At 38.6% G+C, this 21,048-nt stretch overlaps 1 protein-coding gene across 1 annotated transcript; it reads left to right on the forward strand.

The window, feature by feature from the left end:
* The first annotated feature begins 1,011 nt into the window (after nucleotides 1-1,011).
* On the forward strand, nucleotides 1,012-1,976 carry LOC119532486 (olfactory receptor 5K1-like). Its single transcript, XM_037834988.1, is given in 2 exon segments — nucleotides 1,012-1,525; nucleotides 1,528-1,976. Coding segments are annotated over 2 exon segments (963 nt in total).
* Nucleotides 1,977-21,048: the final 19,072 nt, after the last annotated feature.

Raw genomic sequence — 21,048 nt, forward strand, 5'->3', positions numbered from 1 at the left:
AAATTTCAAAAGATGCAGTGGTAACAAAGGAGTTTGTTACATAGTGCAGGCACATGCATTGAAAGTCATTTATAATTTATCTGAATGAATGAATGATTTATATTTAATGTTTTATAATAAATAAAATTTCCTTCAGATGATTTATATCGATGTTGTAATTATGGAAAATTAACCAATTTTGACTATATAATTTAGATCACTCACATCTTTAGATAGTAACTTAATAAAACTGAATTAATTCTCAAATATCCTGGTAATGTTTAAAGGATTTCAACTTTTGTAAGAATTGGGAAAATAAGAATAAAGGCAAACTTACTTTTATATATTAATTCATAGCTATTAAGATATATTTTAGAAAATTTAATAAATTTCCAAGGAAGCAAAAAAATAGCGCTGACGAGTCAATCCAGATTTTAAAAAACAGACACCTACATTTTTAAAATTGATGTATTTGAATAATTTTCTTGGTAGACCCTTCTTCAAAGTTAAAAAATCTCAATCTGTATACACCAAAGTGGTGAACTAGTATCATTAGTAAGGTAATAAAAACAAGCTCACCTGTCACAGGTGATCAGAGCAGATAGAGGATTTGAAACATTCTGCCTTTCTCATTGCATTTTAGGTGTTTTAAAAGAAGTATGCCATCAATAATCTCAAATGCTACAATGTAATAAGGAAACTCTGCATGAGTGTATAAAAAAGTAATGTAGGTGATCCTACATTGCTCTGAGTATTTAATTCACACAGAAAATATTTACTACTCTAAGCACTTTCTTTGTAATTATCAAAACAAGCCTATGAAATTTGACCTCATAGCTTGAGGTCCCGGAGCTGATTTTAGGGGAGATGCTGTGCCCTAGAAGTATGTGTGCCTGTATTCAGAAGAGAACAGAGGATGATTGAAGAAAGTCCTCAGACTGTTTTACAAAGGCAAATTCAAAGGAAAAATATACATATAATAAATTAGAATCTTATTTCTCCATAATTCCTATCTCAACACAGAAGGTGGAAATGATCAAAGATAATCACTCTGAGACAATGAAATTTTTCCTCACAGGATTTACTGATCGACCAGAGCTGAAGCCCCTTCTCTTTATACTGTTCTTTGGCATCTATCTGATCACCATGGTGGGGAATCTTGGTTTGGTGGCACTGATCTATGTGGAGCATCGTCTTCACACACCAATGTACATCTTTCTGGGCAACCTGGCTCTGATGGATTCCTGCTGTTCCTGTGCTGTTACCCCCAAGATGTTACAGAACTTCTTTTCAGAAGATAAAATGATTTCCCTCAGTGAATGCATGGCACAATTTTATTTTTTCTGTTTTGCTGAAACTACAGACTGCTTTCTTCTGGCAGCAATGGCCTATGACAGGTATGTGGCAATATGCAGTCCACTGCAGTACCACACCAGGATGTCAAAGAAACTCTGCATTCAGATGACCACAGGGATCTACATAGCTGGAAGCCTGCATCCAATGATTCATGTAGGGTTACTGTTTAGGTTAACATTCTGTGGCTCTCATCAAATCATATTTATTGTGATGTGTTTCCATTGTACAGACTTTCTTGTGTTGATACCTATATCAATGCCCTGATGATACTTATTTTTGGGGGGTCAGTTGAAATCTTTACTATTACCACAGTTTTAATCTCTTATCTCTTCATCCTTTTCACTATTTTCAAAATGAAATCCAGAGAGGGAAGAGGCAAAGCTTTATCGACTTGTGCATCCCACTTTCTCTCTGTCTCAATATTTTATGGTTCTCTTCTATTTGTTTATGTTCAACCAAGCTCGGTTAAAGAGAAAGATAAAGATATTCCTGTTGCTGTTTTTTATACTCTAGTAATTCCTTTTTTAAACCCTTTTATTTATAGTCTAAGAAATAAGAAAGTGATAAATGTTGTAAAAGGAATTATGAATAACAAATCTCATAAAATTCTGAAACAAACATCACATCCTGTAGGAAACTGATTTTTATATGATTAAAACTGTTTTCAAAGTCAAGGGATGGCCAACAAATATAAAGTGGTTATTTTGTATGTAAGACATTAAATCAGTAAAATATTAGCTTGTGAGTCAAATAATGTATATATGGATACATAAAGCAGAAAGTAGTATTTCTACTGAGATGTATTTCAAAAGTTAAGCTCATAAATTCATTAGGAAGAGGTAAATGACTACACCTGGGGTTACAAATTACCTTAAAATGCAGTTGCAGTGTTCAACACTGCTAGCAAATATTAAGAATAGAATCCAGTTTATAATTTTACTAATGTGATAAATCCATGGACTGTCTAATTTAGAAATTCAGTCATATTCCAAGATCTCATATGTTAATCATGTAAACAGCATCTATCAAATGTAAGCTGTGCTTTTGAGTTTATCAGTTTTGTTTTTGTTCTAGAAATTATGCTTGAATAAGGATTCATGTATAATATGTATTCTCAAATCAAATGTATTTTTATTTTTAGTCTTAGATTTGTACTCTTTCAAGCTCTCTGGAATAAAGTATCTTTATAATGAGGATTTATCACCTTATAGTTTCAAACAATGCTAGTTATGTTGAAATCTCTATGGATTTGAATATTTTCATGTAGCTTGATTAGTTATTCTTGCATGACTGTGTAATTTCTAATATTTCAATTAAATAAACGGTTTGTTTCCCTGTTGTCCTTACTTGTCTTGTTTGTTATTAGGAATTCCTCTAATCTGTAATGTTTCCAATATAAATTATGTTATAATCCTATCGTTAGCAGAAATAAGGAGATCAGTGCAAGCATCTGAAAAAAATATTTATTGATCCCCTAAAAGTAAAAGTGAAAGAAAAAAATACTTTCTGTGAACCTCACATCTGCTAGGTAATACTTTAGAACTTTCACATGTATTAAATACCAAACTGTAAGGCATTATTTTTCATGCATTTCCAGAGCATAACTCACAGTTTGAAGAATCAAGTTCCTCTTGGTCACTTGGAATTTGGATCAGTGCTGCCTTATCCCCATAATATTTTACAGTTCTACTCACAGTAGCTTAAGTTACAGTTAATCACAAAATGTTACAACCTAAGGCAGATCTTGAATACACACACACACACACACACACACACACACACACACACACGTGTGTGTATATATACATATATATATGAATTAAAAGTGATGGAGATTATACACAAACAATACTGGGAGCTCAGAGAGTGGATATCAGTCCAGCCTGAGGTATTTCATTAAAATAGTGTTAGAGGTAAATGTGTGTTAATGACTGGAAATATATATATTTTTTAATATCTGGGGGAAAAACAGGAATAATAGCATGAGCAGAGTCAATGTTTATGTAATGTTTGACCCCAGGATTGGAGGATCAGGGCTATGAACAATGGTTGGACATAATAAGAAAGCTGGCAGAGCTGTGGGTGAGCACTTTTGGTGAATGTGGGAAATAATGATGGAAGTGTGAAAGGTTACTGAGAATAGTAATGCCAGTCTAAAGAAACTGAATTCATGTAAGGAGCTCTATTTTGAAATCTTCTTGGATTTGAGTTGAAAGACAGATGAGAAACAAGATTATTAACCACTTTAATTCACATAATACATGAAGAGGGCTGAAGTGTGCTTAGATATAAGCACATTTTAAAGAAGAACAATACTAAATTACAAATTTTGTATAGTATATGAAACCTTTTGCTTTTCTTTTGAACATTGATGATGTCATATTTGGTATTATATTATCAGTGTTCCATACAGTGCCTGATATACATAAGCCTTCAATAAAATTTCCCAAGTATGTAACATAGAAAATAATGTGACACTTATGTCTTTAAATACTAGTGAATTTAAATATTTTTATTTTGTTTATATTGTTTATTATAAAAGTTTCATGTTTACTGAAAAATTGTGTAGAAAAATAGAGTACCTGTATATAAACTATTATGCTATTTTTCATACATTTATTGACCATTTTTATTTTTCCTGGAAATCATCTGTTCATGTCCTTTGCCTACTTTTTCATTAGCCTTATGGTTTTATTAGTAGTTATGTATCCATTTCACATTGAAAGGCTATGGTGGAATGCAGGTATCAACCCAGGCCATCTAGGCCAGAATCCTATGTTTTTAACTACAATGCTATCCCATGTATAGCATGAAGAAGTAAAAGTTGCTTGATAGGTCAAGTTTCATGAAGCTAAGATGTGAGGTGCAAAGAGAAATGTGGCAGAGATTCAACAGAGATATGAATGATGGCTTTTTCCCAGTTTGTTTTAAAAAATTTTAAACCTACAGGAAAGTTAAAAAAATTAATGACCATATATATTTTAACCAAATTTAAACAATGTTAAAAATGTGCTTTTTTCCTCTCCTTATGTGTGTATATATACATATAATACATATACCTATAATTACTGACCTTATTGTTTATTGCTCTGAAATACTCCAACCTGTCTCAAAAGAAGAAAGACATTTCCCATTTAATAATATCATAATCACATCCAAGAAATTTACTAATAATTCAGTACCCTTTAATAAACAGTTCATGTGGAAATTCTCCACAATTGTCCCAACTTTGTCCTCTAAAGTTATTTAGTTTTGCCTCAAGGATTCAGGAAATTTCACTATTTACTTTTCATTATCATGAATATTTTTGAATCTTTAAATTAGAAGAAAAATCTTGCCTTTTTTTCCATGAATGACATTTAAGTTTTTAAATAATTTGAGTCAATTGCCTCATAAAAATATTCCACAATTTGAATTTTTCAAATGTTTCCCCACAGTTTTAGATAAAGTTTGCAAAAAGTTTTCCAATAGGTGTACTATGTTTTCCTCTTTGCATCACAACCTTAGTTTGTCTAATCACTGTAATGCTAACTTTGATAACTTAGGAAAGGCAGTGCTTGATGGAAGACACCTTGATTGCTTGGTAGAGATTGTTAGTAGAAATATGGATTCTAAAGTTATTGCTGATGAGGCCTTAAATAGAAATGATGAATGTATCATTGACAACTGGAAGAAAGGTGATCCTTGCTTTAAAGTGGTGGAGTACTGGGCAAAATTCTGTCCTGGTGTTTGATGGAAGGCTGAATTTGAAAGCAATGAGCTGGGATACTTAACTGAAGTGATCTCCAAGATAAAAGTAAAAAATTCAGCCTGGCTTCTCCTTACAGCTTATAGTCAAATAGAAGAGGAAAGAGACAAGCTGAGACTGACACTTGGGTTCAAAGAAACCAGAAATTTATAATCTGGAAAACTGAGCTTCCACAAAGTGGAACCCCAAAGGCTCGAGTGCCATGTGAGGATTTAACAAAACATGGAACCAGCCAGCCATTACAGTACAAGCCAGGATTGGAAAAGGAGTTGTCCAGAAAGGACTTGTGAAAAGTCCTATTGTCTGACAGTTTCGACCCCTGTAAGCTGCATGCCAAGCCAACAAATTTTCTGCAAGATCTGTATCGATGGAACCACTACCAATCTGGACTGGAGGATACAGAGAAGGGACAAATCAAAGGAAAATTTTTTTCAAAGACAGAACCATGGAAATTAAGGTCTGGAGTCAAGAAATCTTGGGTAAGGAGGGCAGAGAAACCCATGCATATGGAAAGGGTGAGTTTGCCCCAGCGGCAGAGGGTGGGCATTCCACCTCAATGCTCAGGAAGAGTGCTGCTGCCCAGGTCTCCAGAGAGGCTAAAGCACATTTTCCAGGGATTGGGGAGAGCCTGGCTACCACCACTCCTCAGAGAGGGGAAAACATTTGCTTCAGAGAGGCAGAGTCTGGGTGGCACCCAATAATTGAGGAAGATGAGGCTAAGAAGAAGGTGGTCTCCCCAATGCATGGATATGCTGAAGTAATCACCCCAGCATTTGGAGGAAAAGGGCTGCCATGAAGTTCCTTGGAAAGTGTGGGACTGCAGTTCTCTCAAGCCCTGAGGATAAAATGTAGTTTGATGGATGATTCTAAGACTTTGAAATCTAATGAAGTTTGCCCTGGTTTTAGGAACTGTTTTGGTCCCATGAACCCTGTTTTTCTTTGAATTTCTCCCTATGGTGATGGGAATGTTTATCCTAGGACCGTCCCTCCTTTGTATATTGAAAGCAGATAGCTTGTTCTGAGTTTCATAGGTCCATAGCCAGAGGGGAATTTTGCCTTAGGACAGACCATGTCTGTAACTGATTTTGATGGGCTCTTGTGCTTACCTATTGTTACTGTCAGGATTTGAGCTTTTGTTACATTGTGATGGGATGAATGCATTTTGTGTATGGAAATATCATGTCTTTTTGGGGTCCATGGGGTGGAATGTGCCAGTTTGGATATATTATGTCCCCCAGAAAGACATGATATTTTATCCAATCTTATTGGGTAGAGTATTTTGATTATTTCCATGGAGATGTGACTCACCCAACTCTAGGTAATAAATACTTTGATTAGATTATTTCCATAGAGGTGTTACCCCAACCACTCAGTGTGGGTCTTAATTAAATCACTGGAGTCCTGTAAGAGCTCACAGACAGAAGATGCTCAGTGTTGCAGCTGAGAGAGACTTTTGCACACATGCTTGGGAGCTGATGGTTTGCGGTTTCTAGCCCAGAGTTTGCTCTGGAAACCTAAGAGAGACAAGCCCAGAGACATTTTTGAGAAAACCGTTTTGAAAACAGAACCCCAGAACAGACATCAGCCACATGTCTTCCCAGCTAACAGAAGTTTTCTGGGTGCCATTACCCATTCTTCAGTGAAGGTATCCTATTTTTGATGCTTAGTTTGGACACTTTTATGGCCTTAGAACTATAAATTTGTAACTTAATAAATCTCATTTTTAAAAGCTAATCCTTTTCTGGAGTTTTGCTTAATGGCAGTATCAGCAAACTGAAACAGGCAGTGTCTTACAGATTTTTCCATTAAAAAGATAATGAGTTTCTTTTATAATTACAATAAAACTGGTTGGGGTGGGGCAAGATGGTTGAATGGTAAGGTGTGTCTTTTAGTTACTCCTCTCGGGCAGCTGTTAGACAGCCAGGAATGTGTGGAATGGATGCTGCAGAGGAATATGAGTTTGGACACATGACACAAAACAGTCTCCAGTGCATGGACAAGCTAAGATCAGTGAAATCTTTAAGATCTCATGACCTGGAGACCTATGCCCTCCTTGCCAGGCACAACAGATTGTTTTTGCAGCTGGTCTTCTGAGGGAGGAGGGGTCATCAGTGCTGGGAACCAGGAGGGAGAACTGCAGTTGCAGCACTGATTAACAAACTCAGACTGCTGAACAAAAACTCCAAACATAGGTAATCTGAGACCAGACACTAGAGAATCTGGGAGCAGTCAGTTCTGGGGAGAGGACACAGGGCTAGTAAAAACAGCAGAAAAAACAAAAATGTAAACAGAGACTTTTTGATTTGGAGGTGAAAATAATATGGAGAAGGGCTGGGCTCAAACAGAACCTGACACATTTGCAAACTGGGGAGACCTTCTCTGAAAAGCCAGTTTTTCTGGTTTCAAGTTTGCTGCTTAATTGCCTTGTCTTTGTACATTTCAATAGCCCATCAGAACCAAAAGGGCAGAATTAAGTGCTTATTTTTAAATAGCCTATACTGGGCCTTTCTTCTTCTATTGTCATTTTGTTCTTCTTTTTCTCATTTTTTAAAAATAACTATTCTAAGTAGCCCATTAGAGAGATACTCAAACTTGCAATTTGGGCCCAGGCAAGAGCAAAGCTAAGATAGCTCTGAGAGAAACAGGAATACGTCTAGTGGGGGAGAAAATTCGCTAAGGACCATAACTTTCCAAGGAAAGGTGGGGGTTGTGGCCCAGCTCCAATGGCAGCCCTCCTTTGGGGAACTCATACCTCAGGAGCTGGAATTCAGAAATCATCTTCAGTCAGCCATGCCTCCAACAGGGTCAGGGTCACCTGGAGAACTAAAGGCACTGCACTTCATGACACTAGTACAGAAGCTGTGGGCTGGCAAGCACCACATGCTGGAGCACATAGGGAAAGTACAGAGTCTACAGGCCCCACAGGAGGATCTCCTTTTCAAGGAAATGCCAAACCCTCCTCCTGAGACCTGGGCCTCTCTGGACTGAAAACCTGACAGGGATTGACCAAACTGAGCAGATCCTCACACAAAAAGGCTACATAGAAGCAGGGCAAGACACAGAAAAAACAAGAGGTGAAAAACACTGATCAATGAAAAAAAAAATCAAAATTGGAGGTCTAGAGTATGCTGAACTGAACACAAAGCCAACCAACAAGAAAATCCAAGTTAAAAGAGTGAAAATGAGCTCCAGAATAAACTAATCAAGACAGTCAGATGCCTAGACAGATTAAGATAATGATCCATTCTAGGAAACACAAAAATATGGACCAGCCAAAGGAACAAACTAATAGTTCAACTGAGATACAGGAGTTGAAGCAATTATTGCTAAATCAATTTAATGAACTGATGGATGAACTAATTGGAGATGTTGAAAAAAATCTAAATCAATTCAAAAATCAAGTCAATGAACTGAGGGAAGACATACCAAAAGAGATGAAGGATATAAAGGACATTGGATGACCATAAGGAAGAATTCATAAACTTAAAAAACAAATGACAGAATTTATGGGAAATAAGGGCACAATGGAGGAGATGAAAAAGACAATGTGGGGATACAACAGTAGATTTGAACAGGCAGAATAAAGGATCAGTGAATTGGAAAAATTTTGAATTCACACTCATAAAAGAACAGGTGGTGAAAGGAATGGAAAAATATTAGCAAGGTCTTTGAGAGTGGAGTGACAACATCAGGCACACAAATGTTCATGTTATAGATGTCCCAGAGGGAGAAGAGAGAAGAAAAGGAGCTGAAAGAATAATAAAAGTAATAAACACTGAAAATTTCCAACTCTTACAAAAGACAGAAAATTACAGATTCAAGAAATACAGCATACCCAAAAGAGAATAGATCCCAATAGAACTACTCCAAAACCTTTACTGATAAGATTGTACAATGCAAAAGACAAAGAGAGAATTCTGAAAATAGCAAGAGAAAAGCAATCCATCACGTACAAGGGAAGCTCAGTTAGACTAGATACAGATTTATCTGTGGAAACCATGAAGGCTAGAATACAGTGGTATGATATATTTAAGATAATGAAAGAGAAGAACTGCCGACCAAGAATTCTATATCTGGAAAAGCTGTTCTTTAAAAATGAGGGAGAGATAAAAATATTTTCAGACAAACAGACACAGAAGGAGTTTGTGAATAGGAGACTGGTGCTACAATAAATACTAAAGGGAGTTCTACAGGCTGATAGGAAAAGAGAGAAGAAGGAGGTTTGGAATATAGAAATGAACATTATCAGGAAGGGTAAAAGGAGAGAGAGGGAAAAATAAGACACAACATATAAAATCCAAAAGACAAAATGGTAGAAGAAAGTACTGCCCTTAAAGTAATAACAGTAAATATTAATGGATTAAACTCCTCACTAAAAATACACAGACTGGAAGAATTGATTAAATAACAGAACTCATCTATATGCTGTCTACAAGAAACTCACTTTAGACAGAAGGACAAAATGCTGAAAGTCAAAAGTTGGAAGAAGATATTACATGCAAACAGAAACCAGAAAAAAAGGAGGAGCAGCTTTATTAATATCAGACCAAGTAGACTTCAAAAGTAAAACAATTAAAAGAGGCAAGGAAGGACACTGTATATTAATAAAAGGGTCAATTCAAGAAAATAGAACAATCATAAAAGTGCCCTGAAATTCATGAGGCAAGCACTGAGAACACTTAAAGGAGAAGTAGATAACTCTACAATGTAGTGGGAGACTTCAACACACAACTCTCATCAATGGATTGAACATATAGACAGAGGAACAATAAGGAAATGGAGATGTTAAATTGTATGATAAATGAAATATACTTGACAGACATTTATAGAGTAGTACACTCCACAACAGAAATGTACACATTATTCTCAAGTGCTCATGGAATATTCTCTAGGATGGACCACATCTTGGGTCACAAAGCAAGTCTCAACAAATCTAAACATATTGATATTATGAAAAAAAACTCTCTCAGGTCATAATAGAATGAAGTTAGAAAGAAATAACAGGCAGAAGGTCATAAAATTCACAAATATAAGGAGAATAAACAACACACTTTTTAAAAACCAGTGGGTAAAGGAAGGAATTAGAATAGAAATTAGTAAATTCCTAAAAAGAGAATGAAAATGCAACATATCAAAACTTATGGGATGCAGCAAAGACAGTGCTGAGAGGGAAATTTACTGCACAAAAGCCTATGTTAAAAGAGAAGAGAGAGCAAAAATTGAGGAATTAACTGTTCACCTGGCAGAACTAGAGAAAGAACAGCAAACTTACCACAAAGCAAACAGAAGGTAATAAATAAAAAAAAGATTAGAGAAGAAATAAAAGAAATTAAAATAGGAAAACAATAGAGAGAATCAACACAACCAGAATCTGAATCATGAGAAAATCAACAAAATTGATGGAAACTCAGCTAGGCAGAGAGAGAGAGAGAGAGAGAGAGAGAAGATGCAAACAAATGCAATCAGAAATGGGAAAGGAAACCTAACTACTGACCCTGAAAAAGTAAAGAAATAATGAATAGATAATATGAGCAAATATATGCTAATAAACTAGACAATTGACATGAAATGGACAACTTCGTAGAAAAGCATAAACAGTGAACACTGAATCAAGAAGAGGATTCTGGGAAGATGGTGGCATAAAGAGGAGTGGAAGACTTAGTCCCCCCAGAACAATTCATAAATGACCAAAAAACCAGTAAATAACCTGGAATAACAGTGGGGAGAGAAACATGACCGTCCACTCATCATCCACCAACTTGAATTGGGAGGAATGCCCAAGATCACAGCATAAAATCTGTAAGAAAAACTGTGGACCCACACTGAGAGCCAAGAGCCTAGAGCCGATAGCCCCTCCCTCATGGAAGCCGCTCTGTGCACTCTCTCAGCCCAGCTCCAAGTGAGGTTTTAATATTAACTGCTCAATACAGACAGTGAATCCTCAACAAGCAGACAGATGCTTTTGGTGACAACTGACCTTGGGAGAGTCGGGGGATATATCTGTCTCAGGATAGGGAGCCCAGAGGATTGGGTGCTATCTCTGGCTGATGGGTGAACCTGGGAGTTTTTCTGTCCCTCTCTCTCTCTCTGTGGAGAAAATCTCAGCTGTTCTCAGCCCACAAGGCATTGCAGTAAAGACAGCCTCAGTCATTCTGCATTCTGAAACAAGCTGAGAGCATGCTGTGGCACAGCCCTATGGCCCAGGGCTTCCCTTGAGGGACGGCAAGCACTGGTGATGTAGCACAGCATTCCCTCAGCTGAGCTCCTGGAGGATCATGGCTGGGAGGGGGAACCTGCTCAGAGAACCCAGGGATGCTACAACAAGTCCAGTGGTTTGTGGATCAGTGAGAGAGAGGATCCAGGGCTGAACTGAAATGAAGGCTTAGACTCTTGTGGTGGCCTTGAATCTCCTGGAACCTGGGGGATTTGAACATTAAAACTGCCCTTCCTCCCTGGCCACCCGTACACATGCCCCACATTCAGGGTGGATGGCTACAACAACACATCCAAACTGAGTTCTCCAACTGAACCCACAAGAATCATTTCCCCACACACCACGGGAATAAGGTTGAGAACTGACTTGAGGGATATAGGTGACTCACAGATGTCATCTGCTGGTTAGTTAAAGAAAGAGTACATCACCAAACTGTTCCTGAAAAATTAGATCAAAATCCTTTTTTTGTTATAACTTTAAAGAACCCTATCAAGCAAAACAAATGCCAAGAGGCCAAAAACAACAGAAAATCTTAATGCATATGATAAAACCAGAAGATATGGAGAATCCAACTCCAAACACACAAATCAAAATATTGTAAGAAACACAGTACCTCACAAAATTAATCAAAGAACTACAATCAAGGAATGAAAACATGGTAAAGGATTTAAAGGACATCAAGAAGACCATGGCCCAGGATATAAGTGACATAAAGAAGACCCTAGAAGAGCATAAAGAAGACATGGTAAGAGTAAATAAAAAAAATAGAAGCTCTTATGGAAATAAAAGAAACTGTTGGCCAAATTAAAAAGACTCTGGATATTCACAATACAAGACTAGAGGAAGCTGAACAACATCTCAGTTTCCTAGAAGTCCACAGAACAGAAGACGAAAGAACAAAAGAAAGAAGGGAGAAAAAAATTGAAAAAATCATACATATCATATCTCAGGGATATGATAGGTAAAATAAAACATCCAAATTTAAGACTCATTGGTGTCCCAGAAGGGGAAGAGAAAGGTAAAGGTCTAGAAAGAGTAGTCAAAGAAATTGTGGGGGAAAACTTCCCCAACCTTCTACACAATATAAATACACAAAGCATAAATGCCCAGCGAACTCCAAATAGAATAAATCCAAATAAACCCACCCCAAGATATATTCTGATCAGACTGTCAAATACTGAAGAGAAGGATCAAGTTCTGAAAGCAGCAAGAGAAAAGCAATTCACCACATTCAAAGGAAACAACATAAGACTAAGTAGTGACTACTCAGTGGCCACCATGGAGGTGAGAAGGCAGTGGCATGACATATTTAAAATTCTGAGAGAGAAAAATTTTCAACCAAGAGTTCTTTATCCAGCAAAACTCTCCTTCAAATCTGAGGGAGAGCTTAAATTTTTCACAGACAAACAAATGCTGAGACTTTGCCAATAAAAGACCTGCTCTACTTCAGATTCTAAAGGAAGCCCTACCAACAGAGAGACAAAGAAAGGAGAAAGAGATATAGAGAATTTTAACAGTCATATATAGTATCTTACATCCCAAATCACTGGGACACTCATTTTTCTCTAGTGATCACAGATCTTTCTCCAGAAGTGACCATAAGCTGGGACATAAAACAAGCCTCAAGAAATTAAAAAAAAAAAAAAAATGAATATACTCAAAACACATTCTCCAACCAATAGAAGACAATAATTTTTGAACTGTAACTCCACTATTTACTTCATACATGATATAAAATACATGAACTCTAAGGACAAATCAGTGGTTTTGAACTCAATGTAAAATATGTAATTTTAGACAACTATATAAAGGTGGGGGAATGAAGGAGTATAGGAACATAGTTTATGTGTCCTATTGAAGTGAAGGTGATATCAAAGAAAAACAAGATTGATATGGATTTAATAGGTTAATTTTAAGCCCCACAGTAAGCACAAAGAAATTATCAGAGAATATAACCATAGAGATGAAAAGTAGAGTTTGGGTTAAGAGAAATGGAGGAAGGGGCAATGGGGAGTTAAGAAACAAGTGTAGGGTTGTTTGAGGTGAAGGGAAATTTCTAGTAATGGATGGTGGGAAAGAGCATTACAACATTCTAAATGTGATTAATCCCACTAATGGAAGGCTAGGGAGGGGGCGGAATGGGAATATTTAGGCTGTATATATATTTCCACAACTTAAAAAAAAAAAAAAAAGCTAGTCTAACTAGATGAAAATTGAATGTTAAGGATGAACTTGGATGGGATTAGAGGATAAAGGACAGGTGGCTCAAAGGGACACAGTTGAGACATAAGGAAAAGGAAATATAGAATGTAAGCTTTGTATCATTGTTGAATCTCTTGTACTTCTTAGCTGTGCTTAATGGAATTGCATAAAAGAATGTTCTTGTTCATGGGAAGTATATACATGAATTATAGTGTATGTTCAAGGATGTGTGCAGCTAACTCTCATATGTTCAGAAGACAGAGTAATAGATAATGGATGATAGATAGGGAGAGAGGGAGGGAGGGAAAGAAACAGCGATGTGACAGCATGTTAAAATTGGTGGATTGAGCTATCGAGGGAGGGGGGTCAGGATATGATGGAATTCTGTGTATGGGGCTAGTATTGTTTTTGCAACTGTCATTATAACTTTGAATTTATTTCAAAATAAAAAAAAAATACAAAACCAAAAAAAAAAAAAGAAGAAATAGATGACCTCAACAAAATAAAGTAAAGAGATTGAGCCAGTCATTAAAAGTTCCCAGAAAAGAAAAGCCCAGGAACAGATGTCTTCACATGTGAATTCAACCAAGCATTCAAGAAAGACTTGGTACAAATCCTGGTTAATCTCTCCAAAAAAATTGAAGAGGAAGGAAAGCCACCCAATTCATTCTATGAAGCTAATTTCACCCTAACAACAAAATCAGACAAAGAAACTAGATAGAAAATAAATTATAGACCAATCTCTTTAGTGAATATAGAGGCAAAAATCCTCAACAAAATACTTGCAAATTGAATCTAGCAGCTCATTAAAAGAATTACACATCATGACTACGTAGGGTTTATTCCAGGTATCCAAAGCTGGTGCAACCCAAGAAAATCAATTAATGTAATACACCACATCAATAAATCAAAGCACGAGAACCCCATGATCATCTTAATGGATGTAGAAGAGGCATTTGACAAAATTCAACATCCTTTCTTGATGAAACACTTCAAAGGATAGGAATAGAAGGGAATATTCTCAATATGATAAAAGCAATGTATGAAAAACCCACAGCTAACATTGTACTCAATGCAGAGAGACTGAAAGATTTCCCTCTAAGATCAGGAACAAAACAGGGATGCCCACTGTCACCACTGTTATTCAACACTGTGCTAGAAGTATCTAGAGCAATTAGGCAAGAAAAAGAAATAAAAGGCATCCAAATTGGAGAGGAAAAAGTAAAACTTTCACTCTTTGCAGAGGACATGATTCTATATATAGAAAATCCAGAAAAATGTACAGCAAAGCTATGAGAACTAATCAATGAATACAGCAAGTGGCAAGCTACAAGATCAACACACAGAAATCTGTAGTGTTCTTATACACAAGTAATGTGCAACCAGAGGAGGAAATCAAGAAAAAAAATTCCATTTGCAATAGCAACAAAAAGAATCAAGTATTTAGGAATAAACTTAATGGTGGCTGGAAAAGAATTATACAAAGAGAACTACAAGAAACTGCCAAAAGATATCAAACAGGAGTTTGAAAAAAAGGAAGAAGATACCACATTCATGGATTGGAAGACTAAATATAATTGATGTCAGTTTTACCTGAACTGATTTATATATTCAATGCAATACCAATTTAAGTCCCAAAAACTTACTTTGCAGAAATAGAAAAATCAATAACCAAATTCATTTGGAAAGACTAGTTGCTCTGAATAGCCAAAATATCTTGAGAAAGAGGAATGAAGTGGGAGGTCTCATGCTACCTGCCTTTGAAGCATATTATACAGCTACAGTCATCGAAAGAGCATGGTTCTGGCATAAAGATAGATATAAATACCAATGGAATTGAACTGAGTATTCAGAAATAGAGTCTTGCATCTACAGACAATTGATCTCTGATGATGCAGTCAAGCCAAAGCAACTGGGACAGAGGAGCCTTTTCAATAATTGGTGTTTGTAGAACTGGATATCCATTTCCAGAGGAATGAAAAAGAACCCTTATCTCACACCTTATACAAAAAGTAACTCAAAATGGATTGAAGACCTAAACATTAGTGCTAACAGCATGTGATGATGAGGTTCATGTGTCAACTTGGCCAGGTGATAGTACCCAGCTGTCTGGTCAAGCAAGCACTGGCCTAACAATTGCTGTGAGGACATTTGTGGCTGGTTAATAAACCAACAGGCTGGTTTATTAAATCATCAGTCAATTGACTGCAGCTGTGACTGATGATTCACCTAAGGGTGTGTCTTTCACAATGAGAGAATGCAATTGGCCAGATTGAATCCAATCAGTTGAAGACTTATAAGCGAGAGAGATAGAGGGCCTTCACTTCTTTTTCAGCTGCCCAGTGAAGCCTGAGGAGTTTGTTGAAGTTGCTGGTTCATTTCCTGAGGAGTTCATCAAACACATTCATCGAAGATCCCAGTTCATTTCCTGAGGAGTTCATTGAAGTTGTCAGTTCATTTCCTGAGGAGTTCATTGGATATCTTCCTTGGAGTTGACAGTTTGCTGACTGCCCTACAGAATTTGGGCTCATGCATACCCACAGTTGTGAGAGTCACTTTTATAAATTTTATAGTCATAGATATCTCTCATTGATTCTGTTTCCCTAGAGAATCCTAACTAATACAACTTGGTTCCAGGAGTGGTTCTTGAGAAACAGAATCTTAAAATGGGCTTTTACAATTTGTTTTCTACTCTGATTAAATTCAAAGGCACTAATGACTCTATTTCCAATAATCAAGAGGGCACTGACAGTCCATGGCATCGGATGGCAAAGGAGATATGCAAAATAGCACTGTTTGATTCTCCTAATCATACTCTTGTATGAAGCAAGGCTCTGGGTGACAGTGTTTTCAACACCTTCACAGAGTTTTGCAAAATTAAGAGGTATAATGATGTTGGCTGGCTGCTCTTAGATACATTGGATAAAGTTATAAGAGAAAGAGATGGGTTAAAGGCTTCAAATTCAAAACTGAAATGCCGTATGACAGATGTAAATGTTTCTATGTGTGCCCTGAAAGAAAATCTTATTTCCTGTCCCTGCAGACTTGAGTTTTCTGAAAAGCAGGCACAGACTCTCAATGTGTGAGTAGGCAATTTACAACATAAACTAAAATCTCAACCTCTCAGGTGTCTGCTATTAAGGTAAAGGCATCGATTGGAAAAGAATGGGATCCTGAAACAGGATGGGGACATACGGATTGTTAATAATGGCAGTGAGGACATTGGAACCCTGGATTCTGCTGAGTCATTGTTAGATTTACCTGTAGAGGGCTGTCCTGAGGAAACAGCCCCCCCCCCACCTCCAGTCTGCCCTAAGGAACCTGCCATCCTACCTCTACCTAAAGAGATTAACCCTTCAGTGCCTGCTAATCCTGTAATCACCTCCCCTGAGGAAGCAGCCCTCACTCCTCTGTATGGAGAGATTAATCCTGTTTTAAGAGATGAAAATGCAACAGAATGTCCTGAAGTAAATGGCTTGAGGGATAATTCTAACTCTTTTCATGACCCGCCCCCACCACCAGTCTTTGCTTCAAGACATAACTGCACTAAAGTCCCAACAGGCCCCAAAGGGTGAGGTACAAAGTATGACTCATGAAGAAGTATGCCATACTCCAAAGGAACTGTATGAGTTTTCCAATTTATACAGACACAAACCAGGGAAATATGTGTGGGAATGGACATTAAGGGTGTGGGATAATGGTGGAAGGAATATAAGGGTTGGATCAGGCTGGATTTACTGATATGGGCCCACTAAGCAGAGATTCTACATTCAATGTTGTAGCTTGAGGGGTTAGAAAGAGCTTTAACAGTCTGTTAGGGTGGTTGGCTGAAAAATGGATCAAAAGGTGGCCATCATTACCAGAGGTTGAAATGCCAGAACTGCCCTGGTTTAATGTGGAGGAGGGGATTCAAAGGCTTAGAGAGATTGGAATGTTAGAGTGGATTTATCATGGAAGACCTGCTCACACAGCCCTGGAATGTCCAGAGGACACACCTTTTACCAGGACTGTGAGGAATAAATTTGTGAGACTAGCTCCATCATCCCTGAAGAGCTCTATAGTCGCCCTTTCCTGTAGGCCAGATGTTACTGTAGGAACTGCTGTCACTGAGCTGGAATCCTTAAACACAATGGGGATAATCAGGTCCCAAGTTGGCAGAAGCCAAGTGGCTTCAGTTAATCTCCACAAACAAGGTGGGCATGGCTACCATAATGGAAAACAGGCTCAAAGCAGCAATCAAAATAATATGACTCACAGAGACTTACGGCATTGGCTAGTGGATCATGGAGTACCAAGTAGTAAAATAGATGGGCAATTGACTAAATTCTTGTTAGAACTATATAGGCAGAAGAATTCTAGGTCACGTGAACAAAAGTCTCCCTTGAATTACAAATGCAGAGTCGTGGCCCCTTAACCCATTCCCAGACTTGAGACAGTTTACAGATCCAGAGCCCCTTGAATGAAGGGAAGGCCAGGTACACTTGGGGAAGGACCCTGTTACTCTGCCAAAAAATTATACTGTTACTCTTCCTCTCAGCTTTCCCCAGGGGGAACTACGGCCTTTTACCAGGGTAGCTGTGCATTGGGGTAAAGGAAATGATAAAATATTTTGTGGATTACTAGACACAGGTCAAGAAGTGACATTAATTCCCTGAGACCCAAAATGTCACTCTGGTCCACCAGTCAGAGTTGGGGCTTATGGAGGTCAGGTGATTGATGGAGTTTTAGCTTAGGTCTGTCTCACAGTGGGTCCAGTGGGTCCCCAGACCCATTTTGTGGTTATTTCCCCAGTGCCCAAATGCATAATTGGAATAGACATACTCAGCAATTGGCAGAATCCTCACATTGGTTCCCTGACTCATGGAGTGAGGGCTATTAAGGCAGGAAAGGCCAAGTGGAAGCCACTAGAACTGCCCCTGCCTAGCAAAATAGTAAACCAGAAGCAATACCAGATTCCAGGAGGGATTGCAGAGATTAATGCCACTCTTAAGGACTTGAAGGATGCAGGGGTGGTGATTCCCACCACATCCCCATTCAACTCTCCTATTTGGCCTGTGCAGAAAACAGATGGGTCTTGGAGGATGACTCTGGATTATCATAAGCTTAACCAGGTAGCGTCTCCAATTGCAGCTGCTGTTCCAGATGTGGTATCATTGCTTGAGCAAATCAACACATCTTCTTGTACCTGGCATGCAGCTATTGATCTGGCAAATGCTTTTTTCTCAATTGCTGTCAGCAAGGACCACCAGAAACAGTTTGCATTCAGCTGGCAAGTCCAGCAGTTTACATTTACTTTGCTACCTCAGGGTTATATCAACTCTCCAGCCCTATACATAATATTGTCTGCAGGGATCTTGATCATTTCTCCCTCCCACAAGACATCACACTTGTCCATTATATTGATAATATCATGTTGATTGGACTTAGTGAGCAAGAAGTAGCAATTACTCTAGATTTATTGGTAAGGTATTTGTGTAGCAGAGTATGGGAGATAAATCCAACAAAAATACAGGGGACTTCCACCTCAGTAAAATTTCTAGGTGTCCAGTGGTGTGGGGCCTATTGAGATATCCCTTCTAAGGTGAAGGATAAGCTGCTGCATGTGGCCCCTCCTATGACCAAAAAAGAAGCACAATGCTTATTGGCCTCTTTGGATTTTGGAGAAAACATACCCCTCATTTAGGTGTGCTTCTCTGGCCCATTCACCGAGTTACCAGAAAAGCTTCTAGTTTTGAGTGGGGACTGGAACAAGATGAGGCTGTGTGACAGGTCCAGGCTGCTGTGCAAGCTGCTCTGCCACTTGGATCATATGACCCAGATGACTCAATGGTGCTGGAAGTGTCAGTGGCAAATACAGATGCTATTTGAAGCCTTTGGCAGACTCCTATAGAAGAATCACAATGCAGGCCCTTAGGATTTTGGAGTAAACTTTACCATCCTCTGCAGATAACTACTCTCCATTTGAGAAACAGCTGTTGGCCTGCTACTGGGCCTTAGTAGAGACAGAACACTTAACCATGAGCCACTAACTTAACATGAGACCTGAGTTACCTACCATGAGCTGGATATTGTCTGATCCACTAAGCCATAAAGTTGGGTGTGCACAGCAGCACTCCATTATAAAATAGAAATGGTACATACGAGATAGAGCTCAAGCAGGTCCTGAAGGTACAAGTAAGTTACATGAGGAAGTTGCCCAAATGCCCATGGCCACCACTCCTTCCACCTTACCTTCTCTTTCCCAGCCCACAGCTATGGCATCTTGGGGAGTTCCTTACAATCAGTTGACTGAGGAAGAGAAAACTCAGGCATTGTTTACAGATGTTTCTGCACAATATGCAGGCACCACCTGAAAGTGGACAGCTGCAGCACTGCAGCCCCTTTCTGGAATGCCCCTGAAGGACAGTGGTGAGGGGAAATCCTCCCAGTGGGCAGAACTTCAAGCAGTGCACCTGGTTGTTCACTTTGCTTGGAAGAAGAACTGGCCAGAGGTGCATTTGTATACTAATTCCTAGGCTGTTGCTAATGGTTTGGCTGGATTGTCAGGGAATTGGAAGGAAAATGATTGGAAGATTGGTGACAAAGAAGTCTGGAGAAGGGGTATGTGGATAGGTCTGAGTGGGGAAAAAACATGAAGACATTTATGTCCCATGTGAATGCTCACCAGAGGGTGACTTCAGCAGAAGAAGATTTTAATAACCAAGTGGATAAAATGACCCATTTGGTAGATACCAATCAGCATCTTTTCCCAGAAACTCCTGTAATTGCCCAATGGGCTCATGAACACAGTGGTCATGGTGGTAGGGATGGAGGTTATGCATGGGCTCAGCAACATGGACTTCCACTCACCATGGCTGACCTGGCCACAGCCACTGCTGAGTGTCCAATCTGTCAGAAGCAGAGACCCACACTCAGTCCCTGATATGGCGCCATTCCCCGAGGTGATTAGCCTGCTACCTGGTGGCAGGTTGATTACATTGGACCACTTCCATCATGGAAGGGGCAGCAATTTGTTCTTACTGGAATGGACATACTCTGGATATGGGTTTCCCTTCCCTGAATGACATGCTTCTGCCAAAACTACCATCCATGGACTTACAGAATGCCTTATCCACTGCCATGGTATTCCACACAGCATTGCTTTAGACAAAGGAACCCACTGTACAGCAAATGAAGTGAGGGAATGGGCACATGCTCATGGAATTCTCTGGTCTTACCATGTTCCCCATCATCCAGAGGCAGCTGGGTTGATAGAACAGTGGAATGGCCTGTTGAAGACTCAATTATGGCACCAACGAGGTGGCAATACCTTGCAGGGTTGGGGCAGTGTTCTCCAGGAGGCTGTGTATGCTCTGAATCAGCATCCACTCTATGGTGCTGTTTCTCCCATAGCCAGGATCCATGGGTCCAGGAATCAAGGGGTGGAAACAGTAGTGGCACCACTTGCTATCACTCCTAGTGATCCACTAGGTAAATTTTTGCTTCCTGTCTCTGCAAGCTTAAGCTCTGCTGGTCTACAGATCTTGGTTCCAAAAGGAAGAGTGCTTCC

The sequence above is a fragment of the Choloepus didactylus genome, chromosome 1 (genome assembly GCF_015220235.1).
Source record: "Choloepus didactylus isolate mChoDid1 chromosome 1, mChoDid1.pri, whole genome shotgun sequence".
NCBI classification, from domain to species: Eukaryota; Metazoa; Chordata; class Mammalia; order Pilosa; family Megalonychidae; genus Choloepus; species Choloepus didactylus.